The 23,795-nt window shown below is 42.1% G+C and overlaps 2 protein-coding genes across 2 annotated transcripts in view; one reads left to right on the top strand and one right to left on the bottom strand.

The window, feature by feature from the left end:
* aifm3 (AIF family member 3) overlaps positions 1-13,314 on the top strand; it is a 17,868-nt gene extending 4,554 nt beyond the window's left edge. The window contains exons 2-20 of the mRNA XM_086206066.1: positions 316-526; positions 3,081-3,294; positions 4,119-4,228; positions 4,307-4,416; positions 4,513-4,557; positions 4,637-4,733; positions 4,811-4,923; positions 6,492-6,578; positions 6,719-6,810; positions 6,905-7,035; positions 7,119-7,234; positions 7,337-7,408; positions 8,221-8,284; positions 8,623-8,699; positions 8,783-8,900; positions 9,128-9,226; positions 9,428-9,503; positions 11,084-11,188; positions 11,699-13,314. Coding sequence (XP_086062192.1) covers positions 496-526; positions 3,081-3,294; positions 4,119-4,228; positions 4,307-4,416; positions 4,513-4,557; positions 4,637-4,733; positions 4,811-4,923; positions 6,492-6,578; positions 6,719-6,810; positions 6,905-7,035; positions 7,119-7,234; positions 7,337-7,408; positions 8,221-8,284; positions 8,623-8,699; positions 8,783-8,900; positions 9,128-9,226; positions 9,428-9,503; positions 11,084-11,188; positions 11,699-11,741 — 1,800 coding nt within the window. The 5' untranslated portion in view covers positions 316-495 and the 3' untranslated portion in view covers positions 11,742-13,314. The remainder of the gene's footprint in view (positions 1-315; positions 527-3,080; positions 3,295-4,118; positions 4,229-4,306; positions 4,417-4,512; positions 4,558-4,636; positions 4,734-4,810; positions 4,924-6,491; positions 6,579-6,718; positions 6,811-6,904; positions 7,036-7,118; positions 7,235-7,336; positions 7,409-8,220; positions 8,285-8,622; positions 8,700-8,782; positions 8,901-9,127; positions 9,227-9,427; positions 9,504-11,083; positions 11,189-11,698) is intronic.
* On the bottom strand, positions 12,941-23,795 carry LOC147259850 (uncharacterized). Its single transcript, XM_086206068.1, has 12 exons — positions 23,630-23,795; positions 22,582-22,693; positions 21,619-21,712; positions 20,378-20,432; positions 17,275-17,415; positions 17,029-17,189; positions 16,824-16,922; positions 15,589-15,734; positions 15,274-15,445; positions 15,072-15,184; positions 14,554-14,641; positions 12,941-14,307 (listed from the first exon to the last, which is right to left on the bottom strand). Exons 1-12 carry the CDS (start codon positions 23,739-23,741, stop codon positions 14,254-14,256), a joined length of 1,347 nt encoding a protein of 448 aa, XP_086062194.1. The 5' UTR covers positions 23,742-23,795; the 3' UTR covers positions 12,941-14,253.

Below are 23,795 nucleotides of genomic sequence, written 5' to 3'. Positions count from 1 at the left end.
CATGTGAGCAGTGTATTTTTGTCCATGAGTAACATTAGCCTCTTTACTTCAGTGTGTCCCCCAAACCTTGTCTATGAAAGTGCTGCTCATCCTTTTGTTGACACAAGTCAGAAATTTGTGAAAATGTACCATTGCTTTTGTTTAATTTTTTAAAGACGAAGTTATTGCTACTCTGTTGATCTATTTACTGTATTCTCAGGAGCGTCACCTACACCTTGAACAAACCATACATCTGCGGTGGTTCTTGAAAAGTTCCGTGTCCACGTTCTGTCTGCGCGTGTGTTGGTGACCGTGTCTTTCCTTGTGTCCATGCAGGTTATGAGGAGGAGTTGACGTGTGCGATGGCCAGCCTGGACCTGAAGGTTCTCATACCCCCAGTTCTGTGTTACTGGTACCTCCCGACGGGGCAGCCCAGCCCAAGGGTCTGACTGCACTCACCCCCCTCCTCCCCCTCCCTCCCTCTCCCACAGTGTCCCCCCCAATCCCTGGCCCACCATGGGAGGATGCTTCTCCAAACCCAAACCAGGTGACCAACCTGCCTTTTCTGTGCAGACTCTCAAAGTAATTTAGTATGAAAAATGATGATATAGTGCAAACGAGCAAAACTGCAGGGTATGCAGATAATGACACAACAAACAACAGGATTTTTCATGCATCTTGCAGTTGAATGCAACAGCGTATCATCTCTCTGTAGACTGAACCACAGAGGTGGGAAAGCATTCATTTGTTTTCTTTCTGTTCTACTGAGCTGCAACACACCGAGAGTTATAGATCCATCCGTCCGTTGGGATGTGTTTTTACAAGTTCATGAATTTTAATTTTCGAATATCAATTTTAGATGTGCGAGACATTGAGTAGCTGCTGAGGATTAAGGAAAGGTGATTTCTCTTATAAACCTCCTGTTGGTGCATTTGAAATGCAGTGTATGTATGTGTGTACTTAAAAGGGGAAAAAATGAAAAATAAGCTATCATAGCATCGTGGTTAAGAGAAAGCCCATTATTGTAAATATTCTTTTGAATGGTTTGAATGGTTTAAATCCGTGTTGAAGACATGATATTGAACTTTTCTCCATGAGAGCTAAACATTTAGTCTTTACATGACCTGAATATCGAAAGATAGGTTTTTGAGAATGTATATTTAGGGACCAGCGCTACCTACCGCCTCCAAATCCTCTTCTCCGGGTCCTTTCATATCCAGCCTCCTCTGTTTGCGCTATAGCATTTTTATGAGGGAGGAATTTTAATGCTCTGTGTGGCATCTTGGTCAAGGGGATTACATATTGAGACATAAATATAAACATTTGACGCTCTGTGTTTTTCTGCTTGTCAGGTTTGTATTCCTGGCCTGATGAGATTAGCCCTCAGGTTCCACTGCAGTCTTTCAGGTGGCACTAATACAGTGTACTCTCCATTTATCCACGTAGAGAAGGATAAGAGAAGGATTCAAGGATAAGAAATCAATCCTCAAGTTTTCTGTTACGATGGTGCAAGAAATCAACATTAAAAATAATTCAGTATCGGTAAATGCACTGTAAAAAAAAAAACTTTTGAGTCATTTAAAATGCTTCATTGGATTCCAGGTATTGATTCCTAGAATCGTCTCTGCCATTGAGTCAAGAAACAAAGTAGCAGAACAAATGAGTGAAGATCTCTGTATAGTCGCATACCCACACAGCAAAACGGCTCACAGCTGATATGTAATCATATGACTGGAAATGTAAATGACTAAATTCTAACATAAAAGCAATTCAACCTGTACATTTCAAGGGAATCACGGTAGGATTGTTTTATACTTTGCCGTATAAAAAAAAAGAAGTCTGTGCACTTTTTCAACGTTATCACTTACAAACATGGAGAAAGATTCCCTGCTCAATACTAGTTCTTGATAATTAGGAGTTAATATTCTCTCTTTTTCCAAGTTTTGCCCCACATCTCTTCCAATGAAAGTATATTTAAATAATCAAATTAAAATAATCATAACACTATCAGAAGTGGTGTGCTTGTAATACTTACTAGTGCTGTATAAATGCACAGAACTCCCATAAGGAGTATGGAGTAAATATTCATACATTAACTAGCAAGTGGGCGAAAGCTGGCAATGTGTCAGGATATGAGAGCGAGGCTGACCCTGCAGACACTGCCCTCATCTGTGCATGTTGAGGAAAACATCTTACAAATAATATTAATTTATGTACATCTCCAGACGCACCTACTCCCACCTTAATAACATGTTCATGTTGAAAGGATGAGTTTGACATAAAATATTCTATATGTTGTCAGGCAGATAATATGTTTAGCACTGATCAGACCCAGCGGAGTGATGTCTCATTTAGTCGAAGCTCTTAGAGCCACGTCTGGAGAGATTCTCTCCACCTTTGGAAAGCGTTCTCTTTCTTTTCTCCCCCAATTGCACTCACCATTATGATTTTCCATTGATTTTAATTAAGACTTGCTCAGCGGGAGAAAATTCCAGCCAGATTACTGTGTAAGAACCGGACGATCAGCACATTTTTCCAGCCGAACAGATAAAGCCTGCTGCAGTGAAAAGGAGTTACACAACCATTTCTTTATGTTGAGGAATATAAACCCGAACAGCCGCGCATCAGATGTCTTCAAATAAAACTACATATCATCTAAAAGACATGAGAAAAAACTCTGTTTTCTCAGCTACCTGGAAGGCAACACTTCTGGAATGTGTGCTGGTTAAGCTGCACTTAAATGTTATTTATGAAACATTGTTACTCTGAAATCACATTTTTCTCTTCACAAAATCCACTTTGATGAAAAAGCAAGTCAGCAGACATTGGTATCCATCACTTATACAGCAGTTAATTTGCTCAGAACCAATTTGGTCTTTTGTACCACTGACTTCCTGCTGTTTAGTGGACAGATGTTTTATAGCATGTGGAATGCAGTGAATCGACAGAGCAGTCACCCATCCGGGTCTAGAACAAGTCCACAGGGCACAAAACCTGCAGACTGACTAATCACAGGATGGGGTAACAGCTCTATCCCTTTTTTCTTCTTGACTCTTTTTGTTCAGTGCATTTTTCTAAAGAGACATGTCTGTGTTGTGCAGTTGAAGTTAAAGTGGAACTCTCTCTCCTGGAAAAAGAAAAAGAGGTGGATGGGCTGTCACCTAACGGCAAAGCCAGTCCCTTTGCTGACTGTAGACCAAACGGGGCCCTTGGACACGGCTCAGATGACGACTCCACCCCACTCCCCATCTACCACAAACCACGGGACTACGTGGAGGCATCCGTCTGTCATGTGAAGGATCTGGAAAATGGACAGTAAGCATATGAAAACTCCCAAACACACATACGCAGGCTCACATAGGTGGTCAGGTTGTTGGTGTGAAACACACATGAATCATTTGAATATCTAACAAGGACATGAGGCCTCATTTCCACTGATGACAGAGTTATTTTCACTGTCATTGCTTCATCAGTGCCTGTCAGATGATTGATGACACAAAACTGCCGTACAGAGATAATAAATATGTTTTTGTAGCTTTAAGAAAAAGTTTTTTGTCCTGCAGAGAGCAGTAATAAACTCCACACAGTATGAGAACATTCCGTTTATGTCCCAAATGTCTTTTTTATTCAAATTATTACTCCAAACCCACATTTAGCAGAACTTATATTGCGTAACCATAGCGATATTACTCAACACCTTCAGCCTTCATCTTAACATGACTTCGATCACTTCACTCTTAGATTCAACCCATGTACAGTAAGGTGTCTTTAAGTTACTTCAAAAGCACTCTGTCAATCAAATGTATTGTTATTTGTACGGTGTGCTGATGAAATGGAATCCTTAACGCCCATAAAGTCCTCATCAAAGCCCGTGACAGACGGGAGACCATACGGCAACATTCTCTTTACCTCCTATAAGTCTTTGTTGCTACTTGACCATTTGTGTTCACTTCCTCTTGAAGTCATAGCTTGTTTGTTTGTATTGTTTGTCACCTTGAGAGAACATTACTAGAAGAGGCCCTGAAAGATTCCTGCAACATTTGACATACACACAAATACACACTTATAAAACATAAAAGTTGCATCTCAGGTATGATGAATAAAATCTGTTTCCTCAAAAGTTCATTTGTGTGTTACAGGATGCGGGAGGTTGACTTGGGAAGTGGACGAGCTTTGCTGATTAAGGAACATGGGGAGTTCTCAGCCATGGGCCACAAGTGCCCCCACTACGGAGCTCCCCTGGTCAAAGGTCATTGATAAATTTAAAGTCACAGCTTTGCTAGTAATAAATCATATCTGACATACATGAACTCCTCTGTGGCTACAGGTGTTCTGTCAAAAGGACACGTGCGCTGTCCCTGGCATGGCGCATGTTTCAACATTGCAACAGGAGACATTGAGGACTTCCCTGGGCTGGACAGCCTGCCCACCTTCCAGGTGACCTTCCCCCTGACATTGTGAACACATTCCCTGTCTTATCAAGGTTCTAAACTTTAAAAAGGTGTACACATCATTCATGTTTGTTTGCTTCAGGTCAGAGTTGAAAAGGACAAAGTCATCATTCGTGCAAACAAGCAGGTAACAAGAGGAAAAAGCTGCAGGAATGTGGAGGATCTCTGCAGGACAATAAATAAACAGACTGATTGATCGTTTCTAGGCTCTTCAATCCCAGAAGCGTTCAAAGCCCATGGCTCGATGTTCAGCAGTCATTAACTCCAGCACCGGCTTCAGTCACGTTCTGATTATCGGATCAGGTCGGTTATACTTTCATTTCATCATGAAGGCTTCTCTCAATTTGAGTTTCAAAATGATGTGGTGCATGTGTCCGCAGGCCCAGCTGGTCTGGTGTGTGCAGAGACGCTGAGGCAAGAAGGCTTCACCGATCGCATCGTCATGTGCACCATGGACAGGCATCCTCCATACGACAGGCCTAAACTGAGTAAGGTTTGTACACAGACCCTGACCACATAAAGGAGACAGAGCTGAGTTATGTAACAGACTGCAGAGGTGCTGCTTTGGTCAGTGGTGCTAAAACAGGAGCTCTTCAGGGAATAACTCCAGTTCAGGCCGGCAAAGCTTTGGAGAAAGCTGCTTGTGCACAAATAAACAGCCACAACTGAATCAAAGCAGATGCAACATTCAATGGCCGTGAAAATGTCATCATGATAGATGATTATTAACTGGCACGAGAAACAAATGCAACCTTCATTTTTGCAGATGTTTTCAATTATCAAGATAAAGATTTCTTATTTGCCAAGACAACTCATCTCTAGCATAAGTGTAGGATTTCCACGTTTACCAAGAGCCATGATCACAACACACGTGTTCCTGATGGCACATCAGCTCGGGATATTACTGCTGCAGCCAGTCAGCCGCCTGCCTGCAGAGGACATTTCACACCAGTTAAGAGCATGGAGCATTTGTCAGTTGCGTCTCTGTGACCAGCTACTCACACAGCTGATGAAGCACATTGTGTGAGAAGCTCCGGCCAACAGTTCACAACCACCTGAGAGAAGCTGTTTATTTGCCTTGCGTCCCCACGGGGACCTCAACCTGACAGCTGCCTGGCACATAAACAAACTTCAGCGGGTTAAGGCTCACATTTGATGGACTCCCTCTCATCAGAGAAATGTTTTCTCCACAGATGAATCACCTCTGTCATGCAGATGTTAGGCAGCGTGTAGTTTGGGGTTTCCTGTAGTTGAGCTGATGTGAATCGTGCATGCTGAGCGGCCCATGGTGTAGTTACAGTCTGACACATCTGACGCAGCATCAGTTTGATACCAGGATGCATCTCATTGTTTTGCTCCTTGTTCACAATGTTACTTTAGCCTGATGTCGCTAGCTTGTGCACACAGTTTCTGAGACAGGAAAACTGTCCTGTTCTCCATTCGCTCCTTCTTCACCTGATATTTCTTCTTTTGACCACCTGTGAGCCTGTGGTAGATTCAGTAAACATGTTTGGTGCTCCACAGTCCCAGCTTCAAGACCAGGGTTCAGTGACCACCCTCTGCCTTTGTATATACGTTGTCAGAAGTGAGATGAATTGTGTCGACCCTAGTGTGTGAGCTATGATAAAGTTGGCCCCTGTGTGAGAGACCCCGGAGATGGGTGAAGGCACTCTGGCTGCCCTGCCACCGAGCCTGGCTCTTTGGTGTTTGGTACCCGGGTTCAAGACCAGGATTGGGTGACTATCCTCTGCATTTGCTACAGGCTCATTCTGGATCCATCAGGGTGCTCACGTTGTTAGGAAGATCTGTGATTTCTGCAGAGATCTCATGCAGGAAGGAGACAATACTCCACAATTATCAGTCAGTAATCTCATACTACATTAAGGAGATGTCCTCCAATGAGCAGTTATGTTTTGCTCCACATAGTTAGAGATTTCATTGTTTCAATGTTATTTTCAGACTGTTGTTTGGACCCTGAACCTGAGGGAAGTTGATTTTTGGATGCAGAGATTTTTTATAGTATATTATTGATGCATTCAGCACTAACATACTCCCCCTCAGTCCCTAGACAGCACAGCAGAGCAGCTACGACTGCGCTCAGTGGACTTCCTCCAGGACCATGACATTGAACTGCTCACAGAAAACGAGGTGAGAAATTATGACCTCAGAATAAAGATAGAATTAAAGGTGGTTAATGATGTCCTGTTGCTTAAATTGTTTCATTAAATCTAAATTACTCTTTTGACATTGCTTAAGAGTCCAACTTATATGGCTGTGTGACATTTCAGGTTGTGGCGATAGATGTGAAAACACGGTCTGTGACCTTTGAAGATGGCTTGAGGATGGAGTACAGGAAACTCTTTATTGCTACTGGAAGCAAGTGAGCAAAAATATCCCAAAATAACATTTTATTCCCCCCTCATTAGAATCAATTAATAAACTGACATCTGATTGTTTCTTCTCCTGTTTGAAAGACCTAAAGCTCTGAACTACAAAGGCAAGGAGGTGAGGAATGTGTTTCACCTCAGAACGCCTGAGGACGCTAACAGCATAGCGAGGCTAGCAAACAACAGGAACGCTGTGATTGTGGGAACATCTTTTGTTGGTGAGGAGAAACAAACATTTCCATAAAAAAGCATCTGCAAATCGGCATGTTTTACATGTGATGTTTATTTGTATCGTGGTCAGGTATGGAGGCGGCTGCAGCTCTGACAGACAAGGCCCACTCAGTCTCCATCATTGGGGTCGAGGCAGTACCATTTAAAAAAGCTCTCGGGGAGAAAGTAGGGAAAGTCATAATGAAGGTAAGGGAACACTCGCAGGAAGTCAAGCAGTCCGGTACCACGTGACTGCTTCTTACACTTAATCTGATGTGTCTTGTGTTTTGTTTTTGTTTTTTTTAACAGCTATTTGAGACAAACAGGGTGAAGTTCTACATGCTGAATGAGGTGTCGGAGATGATTGGCCATCATGGACAGGTATTCAGAAAGTGAGAGAAACAGCATGACATGATGCTCAGTTGTCCCGCCATGTCTATTTTCAGCTGCGATGACGATGAGTCAGATAAGAAACATAATCAAACAACTAAAACCCTTGCCTTTTTACTTTTTCAATGTTTTTTGTAGATATTTTTGACAAAAAAAACACCCCTGACTTTGTGCCAAAATAATGAATAAATCCTTGTGTTGGTTTCACTAGAAATACCCGACTGTGCTCTTATGCCCCCGTCAACTGTGTCCTTCACTGTAACCTTCACCTTTGACCTGTCACCATCAAACTCCTTTCATTTCATCCTTGAGTCCCATGGAATATTTGTGCAAAGTTGAAGAAATTCCCTCAAGTAATTCCAACGATATTGTTTTCACAAGGATGGGCCAGAAGGACAGACAACCCAAAACTAGAATACGTCCAGCCCAGGACTACTGGCAGTGCAGAGGCATAAAAAGAAACATCCAAATTTTATTTTCATTATTAAAAATAAAGCTTCAGTATTAAAGCTTCAATAATCCACAAGGGTGTAAATTTGATCCCTACAACTGTCATCATGATTTATTTAAAAATCAACTGAGTGATAGAAATATGGGAAATATGGGAAATCTGAAATACGACTGAATCAAAACTGCAGTTAATTTGGCCGCAGGTTGTGTTATGTCATAGTTTCATCTCTCATTGTGAAGGATTGATTGCAAAAAAATATTTTCAGGTCCTTTGAGGAAAAAAATTGTGCTCGTTGGCATTAAAACAGTTCCTGTTTGTCTGACTGAAGTTTCTTTTATTTCCTGTCACACAGCTAAAGGAGGTGGTACTGAAGAGTGGAAAAGTCCTGCGAGCAGATGTGTGTGTTATCGGAGCAGGTGATTGACAACTGTGGCTGCTATCGCTCAAGTGTGTTAACATCGCCATGGAAGTTAGCATCGCCATGGTTTCCCTTGACTAAAAGCGAAGGGGATCTTTCAGTTGGATTTTGAAACATATGCCCAAAAAATAAGCTCTACATGAAACCAAAATTTATGAGACTTAGCGAGGTTAAGATTTGCAGTTGTGATTGTCTCAACAACTACTGTATGGACGCCTCTGAACTTTTGTCTGAGATATGTAAACATAATGAGTGTGTTTGTGTGTGTGTGTGTGTGTGTGTGTGTGTGTGTGTGTGTGTGTGTGTGTGTGTGTGTGTGTGTATCTTCTTCTTCAGGCTGTGTTCCTGCAACAGGCTTCTTGAAACAGAGCGGCATTCACATGGATTCCAAAGGCTTCATCACAGTCAACAAGGTACTGCACTGAGGTTTCTGTGAGCTGCTCGCTGCCAGAGAAAGATTTTAGGTTCCATTTTGTTCCTTTAAATTGTATCTAAGATGATGCAGACAAATGTTGATGGCGTCTTCGCTGGTGGAGATGTGGTCATGTTTCCTTTCCCGCCGCGCAACAATAAGAAGGTGAACATCCCTCACTGGCAAATGGCTCACGTACATGGTGAGTAATCCTACGCCGCAATGCAGCATATAAATACATGAGACCTGTTTTTTTCAGTAGTTTTTTTCTTCAGCTACACAAATATTAGGATGTATTGTAAATGAATTCTCTTGCAATTTTTTTGATTATTGGAGAATCGCTGTGTTGTGATTCGGTGGTTGCAGTGAGCAAAGAATCACTGTAGTACTGTGAGTTACTCTGTGATGATGTAACACCTTGACTGACAGGAAGAGTAGCAGCTCTCAGCATGATGGGCAGAGCCACTGAGATTAAAACGGTGCCTTACTTTTGGTCAGCCATGTTTGGGAAGACCATCCGCTATGCAGGTGGGTTCACATTTGAAGTTGCTTTATTTTGTCAGAGTTGAAAAGAGACGTGGGAAGTGTGCTGTAGTAACTACACTGCCATCTGTCTGCACAATGATGTAAAAATACTTTAGTAATAATAATAATAGTAATAATTCAGCATCACTGTGACGTTATTTATTGACTCTTGTTTTTTCATCAATGTAAATTTGGTTTGTGAAGGTTATGGTGATGGATTCGATGATGTCATCATACAAGGAGATCTGGATGAACTGAGATTTGTGGCTTTTTATACCAAGTAGGTGTTGTTTTCCATTCACTGATGTTCACACATAAACAGTGTGAATCAGGTGACAAATTAAAGGATTACTGCAGGGGGAAGGACCGCTATTCTTCCTCGAAATAATCTCTCATTTTGAGTTTTGATGGAGATTTTCTGAATTTATTTATCTTTTTTTTTTTTGGTGTGGATGCTGAAATTATTTCATAATAATCATTATTTATGCACACATCTTCCTCTATGTCATTCATTCTACTACTACTACTACTACTAATAATAATAATGATAATAATAATAACATCCCATACTATTGTTCCACAATTTTCAATGTGGTAACTCCATTCAAGCATCAACATTCACCCTTCATACTTTCTGGAATATTCAACATTTTCTGCTTTATGGTTCCCATGTAAAGTCATTGGGGAGGTCAGACATGTTCGCATTCTGCTGCCCTCTGCAGCTCCTTCCTCAGGATCCTCCCTGTCCCCACACTTCCTCGCCCCGGCCCGCTACTCTTCCTGGCTACTGCAGCTCAACCTTCATGTCCTTCTCCGTGTCTTTGGTCTCTTCGTCATTTATTTGCTGCTTTAGTCCAGGATGTTTGCTGCATTCCATAAAAATTGCATGAAAAAGCACCGGTGCATTTCAGTATGGTTGACCACAACCTCCATGAGGAGATGGCACTCTTCCAGCTCCTCGTCTTCCTCTGCAACGCGTCCCTTGGGACCCTCAGTGCCTCCTTCCGTTTGATCAGCCAGGCCTTGTGTGCTGCTTCTTGAGCCTGTCCTGCCTTCTGCAGCTCACCCTGCAGGACCATCACTGCCCTGTAATTCTAATTAGTTCACGCTTCTTTCAAGTGGACTAAACCATGACAGCAAAATGACCTTGACAGCATAACATTGCCCCTCGATCCCTTCATGGGGGGGGGGGTCAATCATTCAGAACATTCTATGATCATATTACTTCATTTCACATCTCTTGAGGCCAAGAACTGTGGTTTTTGTACCATTGAACTCTCAAAAGTACTTTCTCCTTTGTGATGATGGTTTCTTTACTGCAACTCAACTGTAATATCTATGTGACTGTCAGATTCCTTTTGCTGACAGTCTGATCACGTCCTGCAGATGCCGAGTTGCTCTACTATTTCCTGACATGTCCCTGTAATGAACAAGCATGACAGCCCCCAAACGTGCACCGTCAAGCACAATTTCCGACCCTGTGTACTGATGCCTTTCCCTGAGATCTAAAAGCAGATGTCACCGTAGGAACACAAGTCAGTAGAACAGTCTTTTGTAACTGAAAGTCCTGCCTCGTGTGTCTCTTGCCATCTGGATCCAGAATTGAGACCATCTTTATGTTTATACATGCCACAAAACATGATTGGACTTCAAATGTTTCACATTATCATGCAGCACACTCACGTGGAAGAAATCTGCATTCATTATGGTTCTCCTTTATTTTGTCACCTGCCTGTATGTATATATATTTATACACACTAAAATCTTTCTGTTTTCACATTATATGTCTGAAAATATTCAACTTGAATTTATTGTGACTACTAATGGCTGTTTCTTTGACCTCCTCTGGTCCATCTATAGGGGCGAGGAGGTGGTTGCTGTTGCCAGCATGAACTATGATCCTATTGTATCCCGAGTGGCAGAGGTCTTAGGGTCCGGAAAGACGATTAAGAAACGAGATGTGGAGTAAGTCTCCTTCCAAGACTTAAATCTGGTCACGATTACAATAGCTGTAATGTTCTTTAGGGTTCTCAGGCTTCCATGAGGAAAAACATGACAAAACGTTATCACAGAAAACAAGACAACTCGCCGAGCTTGTGACTTAAATCACATGAGAAGCATTATACACTCTCACTTGTTGACTTGTACTTCAGAGTAGTAGAGAGGAATAATAGCTGTGATTGTGCATGTTGGTTATTAAAGTAAAACTCTGTCATGGAGTCTAATCTTTTTGTTAAAAAAAATGTAAATATTTACACATTTGTTGCGTATGATTAACAAATTAGTTTCAAAAAATGAGTTTTGACATATTTTATGACTTCATGTACCAGTTCCTTTGCATTTATTATCATGGACTGATTCAATCTGTAAAATGTGTAATAATACTATTAGTATTTCAATCACATCAGTTGATGCACCACCACACAACTTGAAAAGTATCCGTGTGTGTCTCTCTGCGGGTTTTGGTGTTTGCAGGACTGGAGACATTTCCTGGTTGATTGACAAAGGCTCTCAATGACTTCACATGGGCATGTTCCCGAGGACAGACCAGAAGAGCACTGGACATCCCCATACGGACCCTGACTGGTGCTGAGACACTGAGCAGCTACCTTGGACAAACCCACCCACACACTGAGGTCACACCTCCGAGGACTGTTTGTTTTAGACTCTAAAACATGGGATTGTTCCTGAGAGACTCTTCGACATGACATGCAGAATCATACAAAGCCTGACAACAGTCAATCACTGCGCTGGCAAGTCTCTTGTGACCAAAGTTGTCATGTTTCACGACAAAGCAATATTGGATTCAGCCTCTGCGCTGCAGCAAGATGTATCTACCTGTACACTTTGTTTATAAGAAGCCAAGGAAGGGCATTGGCAGTTTTTTTTGTACTAATAACATTGTATATAGCTATAATCCTGAATGCACTGTAACAAAATAAGACGAATGCAATATGACATGAATTTTCTGCAAGTTTTAAATAACAGATTGGATAGTATGCTTGCACACAGGCCTACAGATCTGCATGGTACAACTCCAAAACTAGAGGTTTCTTTCTAGAAGCAGTAGGAAAAAGAAAAAAAAAAAAAAGCAAAAGCCTCACCACTAAAACAGCTTTAATCTGTTATGAATTACAGTTTTTAGGATTACAACATACCTCTTCTTATTGGTTGCCTTGCTAGTATTGCACAAATGAAAATCTATCCTTTTGATTACGCGCTTGCTTGCACCCTAGAATCACATATTTTCTAAAATAGATGTCACCCTTGTAGACGAATGCAATCTCTGTAATTTTTGATAGGCATCCACCTCCATAGGGATATTATTGTTACTAACTCAGGGAACTGAGGTTTGTGGCCTGGGGTACCTGGACCTTTTGCAAGCATAAATTTTTGTTGCTTTCATATTTTTTTTCCCCAATTATTTCACTGGGTCTCTCATTTTCATCCAGAAATGCTTGCAATGTGCTTTGGGGTCAAATGGATGCTTGATTTCATCCTGGTGCGCTGAAGATCCCAAAATACTTGACACACGTCAACAGTGTTTGAAAACATACAGTTCTTCCTACAAAGCAGACAGGAAGGGCATTTTTATAACTAAAAGTTTGAAATAAAAGTCTTGCAACAATACGTGCTGACTGCTTTATAGATGGTTTCATCACTGCATGTCTCGCTACAAAAGACAACGAGACAAGTCAGCTGACTAAGATTCAGTAAAAAGGTTTAATGATTTATCAGGAAGAGACAGAACGTAGTGTGCGTGTTTGACATATTTCAATCCGGAGTTTAAAACACTCGAGAACATTTCCAGATGAATCTTCTGACAGATTTTTTTTTTTTAATCATTTCATACACTAAAAGAATTTGGAGAAATTACACAGAGTGTAAAGTTTGACAAAGGTATAAATGACATATCTAAAAAAAAACATTCCCTAATCATGAGGCATCAACCACACAAAAGACTACAGTTAAAATGATAATATTGTCAGAGGTTTTTCAACATTATTTTGGGTTAAAAGCAGGTATGCATCTGTTGACCTGATCTCTTTCAATCTAAACCTCCCTGTGTGGACCTGAGCTCATTTGAAGTAAACAAGTGATTGTATTAAACTAACAGTGGTGAAAAAAAGTCACTACGACGGCATTAAAAAGGTGTATTTGTACTGCATTGCCTTCTCCTCTAAGAAAGCCCTAATACTGGTCTGAAGTACTACCTCATAAAGAAACCTAATAAACACAAATGCAGGGGTGAGGCATGACATGGAGTTATTTTAAAGACAAGAGTTGGATGGATATGAAGATAACATGACTCAGCGCTCACAGACACAATCATACATATCACAACAGTGTCAGACATCATCACTATTAAAGTACTTGCACCATTTTCACAACAATAGCTTTTGCTAATACCATCACAGGAGGGTACATCCGTAAAAACAAGCGGATGGTTGCACAAATATTAAGAAAAAAGAGAACATCTAATGGCAGGACAGTCTTTGGAGGCAGAACGAAAGCTTACATGTTTTGTTGGTATGAAAATATCGTGTAAAATGTTCACTTTAATGCCCGAGAATTATCACAGCGTTGGTTATTTTAGTACTGCAGAGAACTTCTGGTAAATTTCAAAACCTGGGAGGGTTTGGTGAGACAACATGAGAATGAAGGACATAATGAAAACATTTAGCTGTCAAAATGCAGCCAATTTTGAAGAAAGTAAGAAAATTTGTAAACACTTCTATCTCCATCGACACTGATTGGCCACAAAAGTAAATATTTTAAAAATTCATTCACATTATATATGACTACAATCATGACTGAAGAATAAAGGCACTTTCTAATCTGCAATCAGGAGGCTGCTCTGGAGAGGACACAGCCGTCTCTGCTGCATTATTCTGATAACCGACAGACAAAAACAGCTCATCCTGATTATTTGGTGGATGATTGTCGTAATTCTTGGTGGAAAAAGGAGCGTCTTGTCGCCGGAACATTTCAGCCATATCTTTACAAATGTGTCTTCAGTTTATCCGGGGTCAGAGGTCATATTCTGCTGCACATTGCTGGAGGTACCATTCATACAATTTACCCTGTGGGAGGGAGATAATGAACAATTCTGATGTTTCAAATTTGACATATGTAAGCTTTCATTTTCACCATCTTGACCTGATTTTGCAAATACTGTCGGAGGTGAAATGTTCGCTGTGAACAGTGAAGATTTGAGCCTTAAATCCAAAACATTTAGCCCCAATTAGCACTTTTCATTTACTATGGGAACCTTTAGTTAATATAAACTGCTGTAACTTTTGACATATATCAGACAGTAAGGAACTAACCTTCTTGGCTTTGACGATATCCTGGATGTAGTCACTGTAGTCTGCCATAGTCCTCTTCTCCTTCTTTGTCAGAATCTTATTCCGTCTGCTAAAGATGAGCCAACAGCGTCCAGTTAGAACTGAATAGGGTGTGAGCATCTTCTTCTAGAACACTGGTGCCCAGACTTTTTGAAGTTCTCTACCCGTCTGTAACATTCACTCCCCCCCAACAAACACACACACACACACACACACACACACACACACACACACACACACACACACACCTGCACAGATGGTGCTAGCAACACTAGATGCTATGTTAGCTCTGCTAATATTAATGCTAACTCTGTCAGACAGCATATGGTTTTGACAGTCAGGATGTATTCTTTAACTGCGTGCACCCCAGTTTGGGAATCTTGGTTTTGAAAAAGAAAAAAAAAAAAATTACACACACAAATCTCCTTCACAAAAACAGCTTTCCTTCACATTGACTTTTCCCTGATTGCATGTGTGTGCCCAACACTTGGAACACTTACCCAGAAAAATACTTTGCTAGGAAAAGCAGGAGGTAGCAAAAAGCCCCAAAAATGATCACAAACACTACTTGTCCATCCTCCGGAATAAAGTCCCATAAATATATCACGATTCCCTGTGAGACAGAGGGTGAAGAGGCAGTCAGGTTATCAAATACAGTAGAAGAACCATGAGGGGGAATAAAATACCACCTATAGAACTTACTGAGAGGACAGAGAGGGTTTGAGCCGGCCCCTCCCCTAACAGCTCTTCCAGTTGCTCTTTGGAGAAGGTGTTTACAATGAAACTGAGGATGAAGAGGAAGGGAAGGAAAACTCCCAAAGCGCCACACATGAATGAGTGAAAACGGACACTTTTGTTGTAAGCTGCATCAACCCTGCATGTGCATAAACAAGAAATGTTCTGATCACATTTACGGATGCCACAAAATGTACGGGGGATCCTGGGGACACATGAAAAGCTGCTACTTGTCATTTAGGACAACAGCAACAGCTGCTCCGTCACAGATGAGGGTCTAACCTGTCCTGCTCTAGTTTGCTGCTGATGGTGGAACAAATGAGGTCACAGTCTTTCTCCAGCTGATCCAAAGTCCTCTGAACAGCCTGGTTGATGGTTTTCTCGATGGTCTGACACACAGTGTCGATCTGGTTCACACACCGGCTCGGCTACAGAGACAAAGTCTCATTAGTGCTTTAGTTAAGGAAGACAAATCTGCAAATGTCCATGATCAAATTCAGCAAAATAAACTGGTGGTCAAGACTTGGGGGTGGGGGTGGGGGTGGTCAAACCTTCTACGCAGAGTCAAGCTCCAAGGCTGTAGATCACAAGATGGTGCAGCAATAATTCAGGACCGAGGCTGCCATATGTCAAAGGCACCAATTTACAACCCCCTGCCCCCCTCCCCAAAGAGGGGTTAACTCCCTAAGTCATCACGTTGCAAATCCCAGCTATCTGCAGTCACCAGTAAACGCAGTGTGGAAAATTTATATTCCAGGATAATCAATGGATCTCAGACCTCAAGGATAGGAGAGAGTCTTAAATCCAGACTCCAGGTGAGACCTGGATCTGACATCCATTCATCCTCCTAGTCTGCTGCTATTTTCATTCAAGAACATTCACCTTGTATAGACCCGAAATTAATGTTTCGCTATTAGGTGCAAAATCTTTGGTTTATTTTCCAAGTTTTATATCAAATCATGAAAATGTCCAAAAACATATAAAATGTCTTCAATTGCATTTAAATATTTAGGAGTCTAGGAAAGAGGGAGAACCATAAAAAGTCCCCAAACTGGTGTATTTCTAGAGTGAACCTCTGATGCACATTGTGATAATATTTATAGACTCCAGGTCATGGCTGCCCCGCCCTCTACAGGTGTTTGTTATCAGTTTACTCTGCATGCAGCTGGTCAGGGCTTACTGACTGACTGACTGACTTCCATTCTTCCTTCTGTAGGAACTGAATACAAATGTTGGCAGTATATATGCATTGTACGTCATTTTGTAGCTTGTCTGGAAGGTGACAATAACATGACGGTGGGTAACTATGACTCAGCAATTTGAAGAAAAAAAAAAAGTGCTTGGTTTCTAATGGAAACAAAGACATTTAAGGTGGAAAGCACTGCATCATTTAATGTCCAAGATTAAAGGTAGTGCTCTGAAGTGAAATGAAGAGTTGGAGCTTTCAGGTGGCATTGCTCGGCAAAGATTATATAAACTCAGCATTATATAAATAACCATTACAGACTTAGTCATACCTTCTGAGGGTTGGGTATGTATATTGTGGGCATTTCAAAACCACATTTGTTGAGACCTGGACGGCGACACAATTCCTGGACTATTTGCATCATCACCCTCTGCCCAAAGAAAACAAACACATCGGTTATTTCAGCTGTTTTGATGGGATTTTCTTGGAATCCTATTAATTAAAAATATTTCAACAGAAAATCTGTGTTTCCTTACCTGTCGGTCTGTTTCCCTCCCAGCTTCATCGGCCTTACTGAGGTAGAACATAAGCTTGTCTCCACATTTCTCACTTAGCTTCTCTACGATGTTCAGCGTGCGTTTGCAGAGTGCCTGACCCATCGGGTCGAAGAACACAAATATCAGGTCGGACTGCTCTCCTGGACAGGAAAGACAACATCCATTAGAGATTGCGGACAACAGCTTCAGTGAGAAGCCATCAGCACTGCAGCTGTGGAGACATACCCAACCAGGTGATGGCGCTGTTGACATTGAAAGGGTAGATCATGTCCCCGTCCACCAAACCTGGCGTGTCCACAAAGGTAACTAGGCTGAACTTCTTCTGCTTGGAGGTGGAGATCTCAGCGGTCAGATAGTCCATAACACCTAGGATATATAAAGAGTGTGTGTGTGTGTGTGTGTGTACACAGGTGATGGTTCAGAGGACCAAAGGGGATGAGTAGCATGTTCATTCGTCACAAAGGGGATGTCATGTCCTATAGGAAACTGCAGCGGAGTCAATTCTTGGAAACCTGAGAGAAGCCAATGAAATTAAACACCAACAACAACAACATGACTAATTGGGTTTCTGTGCGTTTGAACTGCAAAGATCTTTGAGTCCAGATGCTGACAACTGTTCACACACATAGAAACACATCTGGGAGCCAGGCATGATCAGTTTGAATTCTCTTGGAGAGGATCTTCTGCCGCCGGCAGCGGCCACACCCTCACAGATAAAACTTCAAGCACATGAAAAGATTTCTTAGGTCACAGTCTTTTCACCGTCCCCTCTGCGGAGAGGTCTGTTGTCATGGTTACACACAACAGCTCTTCAACTGGCAGCTTTAGCGTGGGGCGTGGGACATAAAGCTAGCCAGTGAAGAACGACTGTGAGGCAACGCACTGTGAGATTTGATACTCCCCCGACCCTGAGCACCAGAACAGGATGACTATTGAGACATGCCCCCACTATGGACAAAAACCTTCCCTCCACACACACACACACACACACACACACAGGATGACACTGAGGCCATTTCATAGGAAGAGGCAGGTGTTAACAGGCAGCACAAATCACATCCTTGTGCTGCGGAGAGCAGAGTCACATTAGCATTCCCTTATGTTTCTTACATCAGCACGACCACAATATCAATACATCAACCTCCAATCAGGCTTCGTACAAGTCCTCTTCCACAGTCGGACAGAACCGAGTCGTCCCTGTGATGCAAAACAGGACCAGGTGACTATGGATCTCCTCGGAATAATATTAGTATCCTGAGATATAACCAAGCAGCTCAAAATCAGATCTCTGCTCATAAGTATCAAAAGCATGCATCCAACCCTGATGACGGCAAAAACAGAAAATGCACAAGTCAAATCTGAACCAGTGAACCATACAGCCTCGATACAAGGATACTCATCCTTATAAGTGCAGAAAGTGCGCTGAGCCTTCTGAGAGACGGAAGGGAAACAAGAGTGAGAGTCACCGATGGGTGCTAAGTTCCTCAAGTGACTGTAACTGAGAAGGCAACACTCGAGATCCTGTGCACTCGGAAAAGGGCAAAGGCTGCAATAATGCTGCATCAACCAAGACAGAAAAAGAACTTCTTGGACTAAACAGGTCAAACGACACAGTGCAAATATATCTGCAAGGAAAAGAGCGACAAATAAATCTGCTGACTTATCATTTGACCTGTGACGACGACAGTCAATAACCACACAACACAAACTCTCGCAAGATTGACAGGATTAAGACAAAACAATCGTTCTTTATGCAGGTCTAAAAACAACATTAAGAAGTAACTCAGATCTCAAAGGACACTAATCTGTAGAATCAGCAGCTACTCCCACATGAGGATATATGATGCGCTCCTGATGAGTCATCCTCAGCTGCTGTCACAGGTAAACAAACGCCTGGTACGGTTGATTTCCTGGGGCAGTGATGAAGTTAAAAGAAATGCCTGCTTGTATTCCAGAGCAGATCGGCTGGTGCTGCGAGGCTCAGGCCTGCAGAGAGGAGCTGTTGCTGCTGCTGCTGCCGTTGCTGCTGCTGCTCAGGTCTGCTGTCTCTAATGGCTGTGACATTTCTCAGCAGCTCCTCTGGACTCCACTGCACTGCTGTCGATGAGGCGTGTGACTCACGCCATACCGTGAGCGCTCCAGTCCGCACCCAGTGAACCCTCGTTCTCTATACACACTGTCAGCACGCAGACATACATTACTGCGCCCCTCCCTCCTCGCCTCCACAGCAGGCACACCCTGACGCTCTACACGACCACCTCACCATCCCGAGAATCCAAACTGCTGCTGACGCACTGAGACAGACCAACTGTCCGAAAACAAAATGCTGCTAATTAAATGTGAGTCTAATGTCAACTCGTATATGTCAGAAACAATGTGGCAAAGATGTGAGGGGAGGGGGGGGGGTCTAGTCGGGTTTGTAATGAAAAGATAAACTTGATGCACTGAGGCTATGATTCACAGATGATCAGCATTAGTCATCGAAGTGAAACACCTTGATACAGCACCAACATTTCATCAGCAACACAAGGTAATAAACAGCCAGCATCCGTGCAGATGGGTTTTAAATGAAGTAAGCTATGACACTTTCAACTTTAAATAAAAAAGTAACGCACACTTAGATTAACTCTAGCAGTCCCCAGAAGCAAATATTCATGGGCTAGTCAGCAGAGCACTATCTCAAACCTCAAAGGAGCCAATCTCAGCAGCAGCTCATGACTACATTCATCGTTGTTCAGTATTCATATAGTGCTGTTGCACGGCTGCTTTTCACCCTTTGATGTTTACATAACCAACACAGGAAGGAAAAAATCAATAACAAAAGATATGCCTTTGCCTTCCACGTGCCCTCCAAAGATCACCATGAACATTTCAGAGTGCAAGCATTCTCTTAATACAACTGCGTTGAGTATTGGGACTGCAGTGCAGACTTTATCATCACAATACTGTGGATTATGCCAGTTCCTATATGCAGTGCAGGGAGGGGCAAAGCCACAGAGTGATTATTCAACAGGACCATGTGTGTATATATATATATATATATATATATATATATATATATATATATATAAAAAATCATAAACTACTTCATAAAATATTTAGAGAGGATTTCAAGTGATTTATCACATCAGCAACTGTGCAAATTCTGCATTCAGACAAACCAACATGTAATAAGTGAACAAGACTTAAACAGCAGATAACTGCGGCAGAGGCCTGAAATCTCTCAAAGCAGCACCATTATTTCATATCCAAGGCAAGCATAGCCAATACTCTGAACAGCATGATTTTCAGGTGAGTGTCTGTTGCTAAAACAAGTGAAAAAGCTTACCTTTGAATTCCAAGAGTGGTCGGAAGTGAGGGTAGAGATGTAAAGTAGCGTTCCCCTATGAAGAAGGAAGAGAGACAATGAGAGATCTGCAAAGATGAGACAGACATTACTCTTCAGTTTCTCCCAACCCTCTACAAGACTGTCTTCTCTCTTCTTCATACTGCGCACTCAGTCTCAACACCAGCTACTGTGCTGTGTCCCAGTGTGCTTCCTTTAAGCTCTTCCTGTTCATCAGAGTTAATCCTTCCAGTCTGCAACCCTGCACTCGGCAAATATATTATTCATCTTCGTCACCTTCACCACAGCCGGACACGTGCAGAGAGAGACAGGTGTCTCCTGGGCAAGTGTGTGCGCGCGCGCATGTGTGTGTGTGTGTGTGTGTGTATGTAACAAAGACCCTGATTGGAGCAGCATAATAAATGAGGAGTGCCTTCAAGACACGCTGACATTGAATGTATCGTTTCATTGGGCTCCGTGAGCAGCATCAAGCTACCGTTGCCATGACACAAGTATGAATTTTAAAAACCACCACTGAATATGTTGTGTGAATGTGATGTACTGCAGCGCAAATGAACAAAAACTGACAAGATGGTTCGATAAAAGCATGAAAAACAATACAATAGAGCAAGATACAGCACAATTCTGGCTTCAGGAGGTCGTTATCCTTCTTCTCTTGTCAAGCATTCCTTCAAACAAGCAACTGAACCCCCCCAAACCAACACATGTGGGTATTTAGTCATGTAGCAGTCACTCATTTTATAATTCTATGTACACCGAGACATTCTGACACTTAACCTTTGCATAGAACTCATTCACACGTGCAGGATTTCCCACAATTGTTCCAGCATTTTCCCAGGAAAAGGTCATGTGTGAATGAGAGCCAGAATCAATTTCCACCTCAAGACCAACTACCATCACAGGAAATACACTGGGAAGGGTGTGTTCTGAATGAAAGCAGGAGCATTAATGGGAGGGGCCTATCATGGCCCTCTGCTAGGCTTCTGGCCCCGCCTACTACCAGCTATGTGTGACCAGAGCCAAGACACAGAAGTTTTAGAGCTGCTGTAGTAGAGCTGCATGTGTGAACAGAGAAAATACACAGGATGCGTCTTTTTATATTTTTTTTTTTGTATTTTTCTAAATTACGCAGAGCAAATTCAGGAGTTTACAAGGGGTTTAATTACTCTTGATTTATTTTCCTCACACACAGAGAATATAACCAGCCCATAGACAGTTCTTACCGTCAGTGACTCTCTCTTACGGCCACTTGTGATGAAGGTAAAGCCCTGAGTTTCAATGGCGACGCCCGTTTTCTGAATGTGCTCTTCCACGTACCTGAAATGACAGCGATTGCATCAGAAACAAGCCACTGATACAGGATTTGTGCTTCAGATTATCAGGTCTGCATCTCAAGTCTATTTATAACTATTTCAGATTTGAATACATTATTTCTTTAGTTTACAAAGTGCGGAAAATGTACAAATATTTAATAATTCCCTTAATCAGGAGGGGTTTTTTTTTTTTTCATGGTGATGTAAAACAGAAAAACACTGGTTGTGAAAAAAAATATTGTTTTCCTAAAAAATCAACTAATTGCTTCGATATTAATGTGAGTAATGACCAGTGCATGTCTTGATGAAAGGAGGTTGGTTTTAGCTGTGACATGCAACTAAAATCAATGACAAACTATGTGTTATACACAACATTAAGATCAATCAAAATAAAGTACCAGTAGCCAAAAGAGACACTGAGGTACATATTAGGTATCCGTGAAGCATGAATTTAACAGTCTTCTAGCTTTATTCATTTTTTGCAGCCCATGACATCGCCATTTTCAAATGCTTTCTGAGGTTTGCCAACAAACTCTTACACTCATATTCTTCCATTCAACGGGTATTAATATAATTTAATAAAAATGATCAGAACTATTATCAATTAAACATCACATTGGTGTCAGAGGTGAGTATCAAATACTGTTTTAGCTATAACAACGAAAAGAAACTTGCGTGTTCAGGGTTTGTTCATAATGAAGAGTCAGGGCAACTTTGCTGATAATAACGATCCACATTTCCCGGTTTCAGATGCCCTCAAAGTCATGCTTTAAGATGATGTTTGCAGGTCTTTCTGTGCGACCTTCACACACGGTACAGAGCATGTGATGCTGAGGCAGCCTAGCAGAGCTGAGCAGCAGATCCCATCATTACCAGTTAATGAAGGAACTCTTTCCCGCTGAGTGGTTCCCCATTATCATCACGATGATCTTCTTTCTGGGAGGCAGGAGCCGCACTCCCAGACTGCTGGCAATCTTCACCAGACCTGAAAACACAAGTGTACAGACATTGACGGGGACACGTATCCACGAGGAAGCATCACATACACGTGTTGATGGCTCCCTTGACGGTGAGCGGGCCGGGCCCACACACACAGACATTGTTATGATGATGATGATGATGATGATGATATATATATATATATATATATATATATATATATATACACACACAGTATATGTCTGTTACATTATATCCATGACCTCCTTATTTAAAAATGTGTGTTGCCTGTGATAGACTGGCAACATCTCATGACTGTACTGTGTCTCCCAAAAATGTCAGCCACCCCCCACACCCCCAGGCCCTGCAAGAGCCAAAGTGGTTATAGATCACCGTTGGACGGATTCACAATAACTCAAAAAGGCAGTGAGTCCCCTGACCTGGAGTATCTACCCTCCCGCTAGCCCGAGTCCTCTGCTAAACCAGAGAGAATCATTTCAGGTGATAGAAACTACTAGAAGATACAAGCATGCAACCCAGAGGGCCTTCAGCTTGTAAAACAAACACTTGATTATGATATTTTTGAAGCAGGCAGTCCTTATATTACAATAAAGCTTTTGTCTGTGAGAGCCCGCTTTCGCCCTGTGTAAAACTTTATTGACAGCATCATAAACAGAAGGACAGAAGAGGTGCAGCCGGAGGGGGAGAGAGAGCGGTCAGACCCAGGCGTTGCTCTCCGAGTGTCCAATGTCAAACCTGTGACACTGACTGACAGCTGCTGGTGCTGCAGGTCGGCTGCACTGCAAATGTACACGCATATGCAGGCAGTCTTTCCCTGTTTGAGCTCATTTAAAAACTTCAAACCGAGTACTACCGTGCCGTTAAGTCCCCTAACCATCGCTACTCTGCGTGCGTGTGGTTGTTTTAATGTGCTAACTTAGCCTGCTAGTGCTCACTTTACGCCTGATTATTTATTATTTACCGTTTTCGCTGTCGACATACAAACTGTGGCATTCTTTCAGTATCCTCTCACTCGGTGTGGTAATTGTAGACTCCAAAGGGTTGGCCACCGACCGGGGCTTTCTACCCGACATTATGAGCAGAGGCGACTGGCCGCCTTTCCTCGATGTTTCCAGCTCAACAGGGGA

This window comes from Aulostomus chinensis, chromosome 6 (assembly GCF_037954235.1).
Source record: "Aulostomus chinensis isolate RoL2024-O1b breed Wild chromosome 6, RoL_Achi_v1.0, whole genome shotgun sequence".
NCBI classification, from domain to species: domain Eukaryota; kingdom Metazoa; phylum Chordata; class Actinopteri; order Syngnathiformes; family Aulostomidae; genus Aulostomus; species Aulostomus chinensis.
This window is presented reverse-complemented; position numbering and strand designations above follow the sequence as displayed.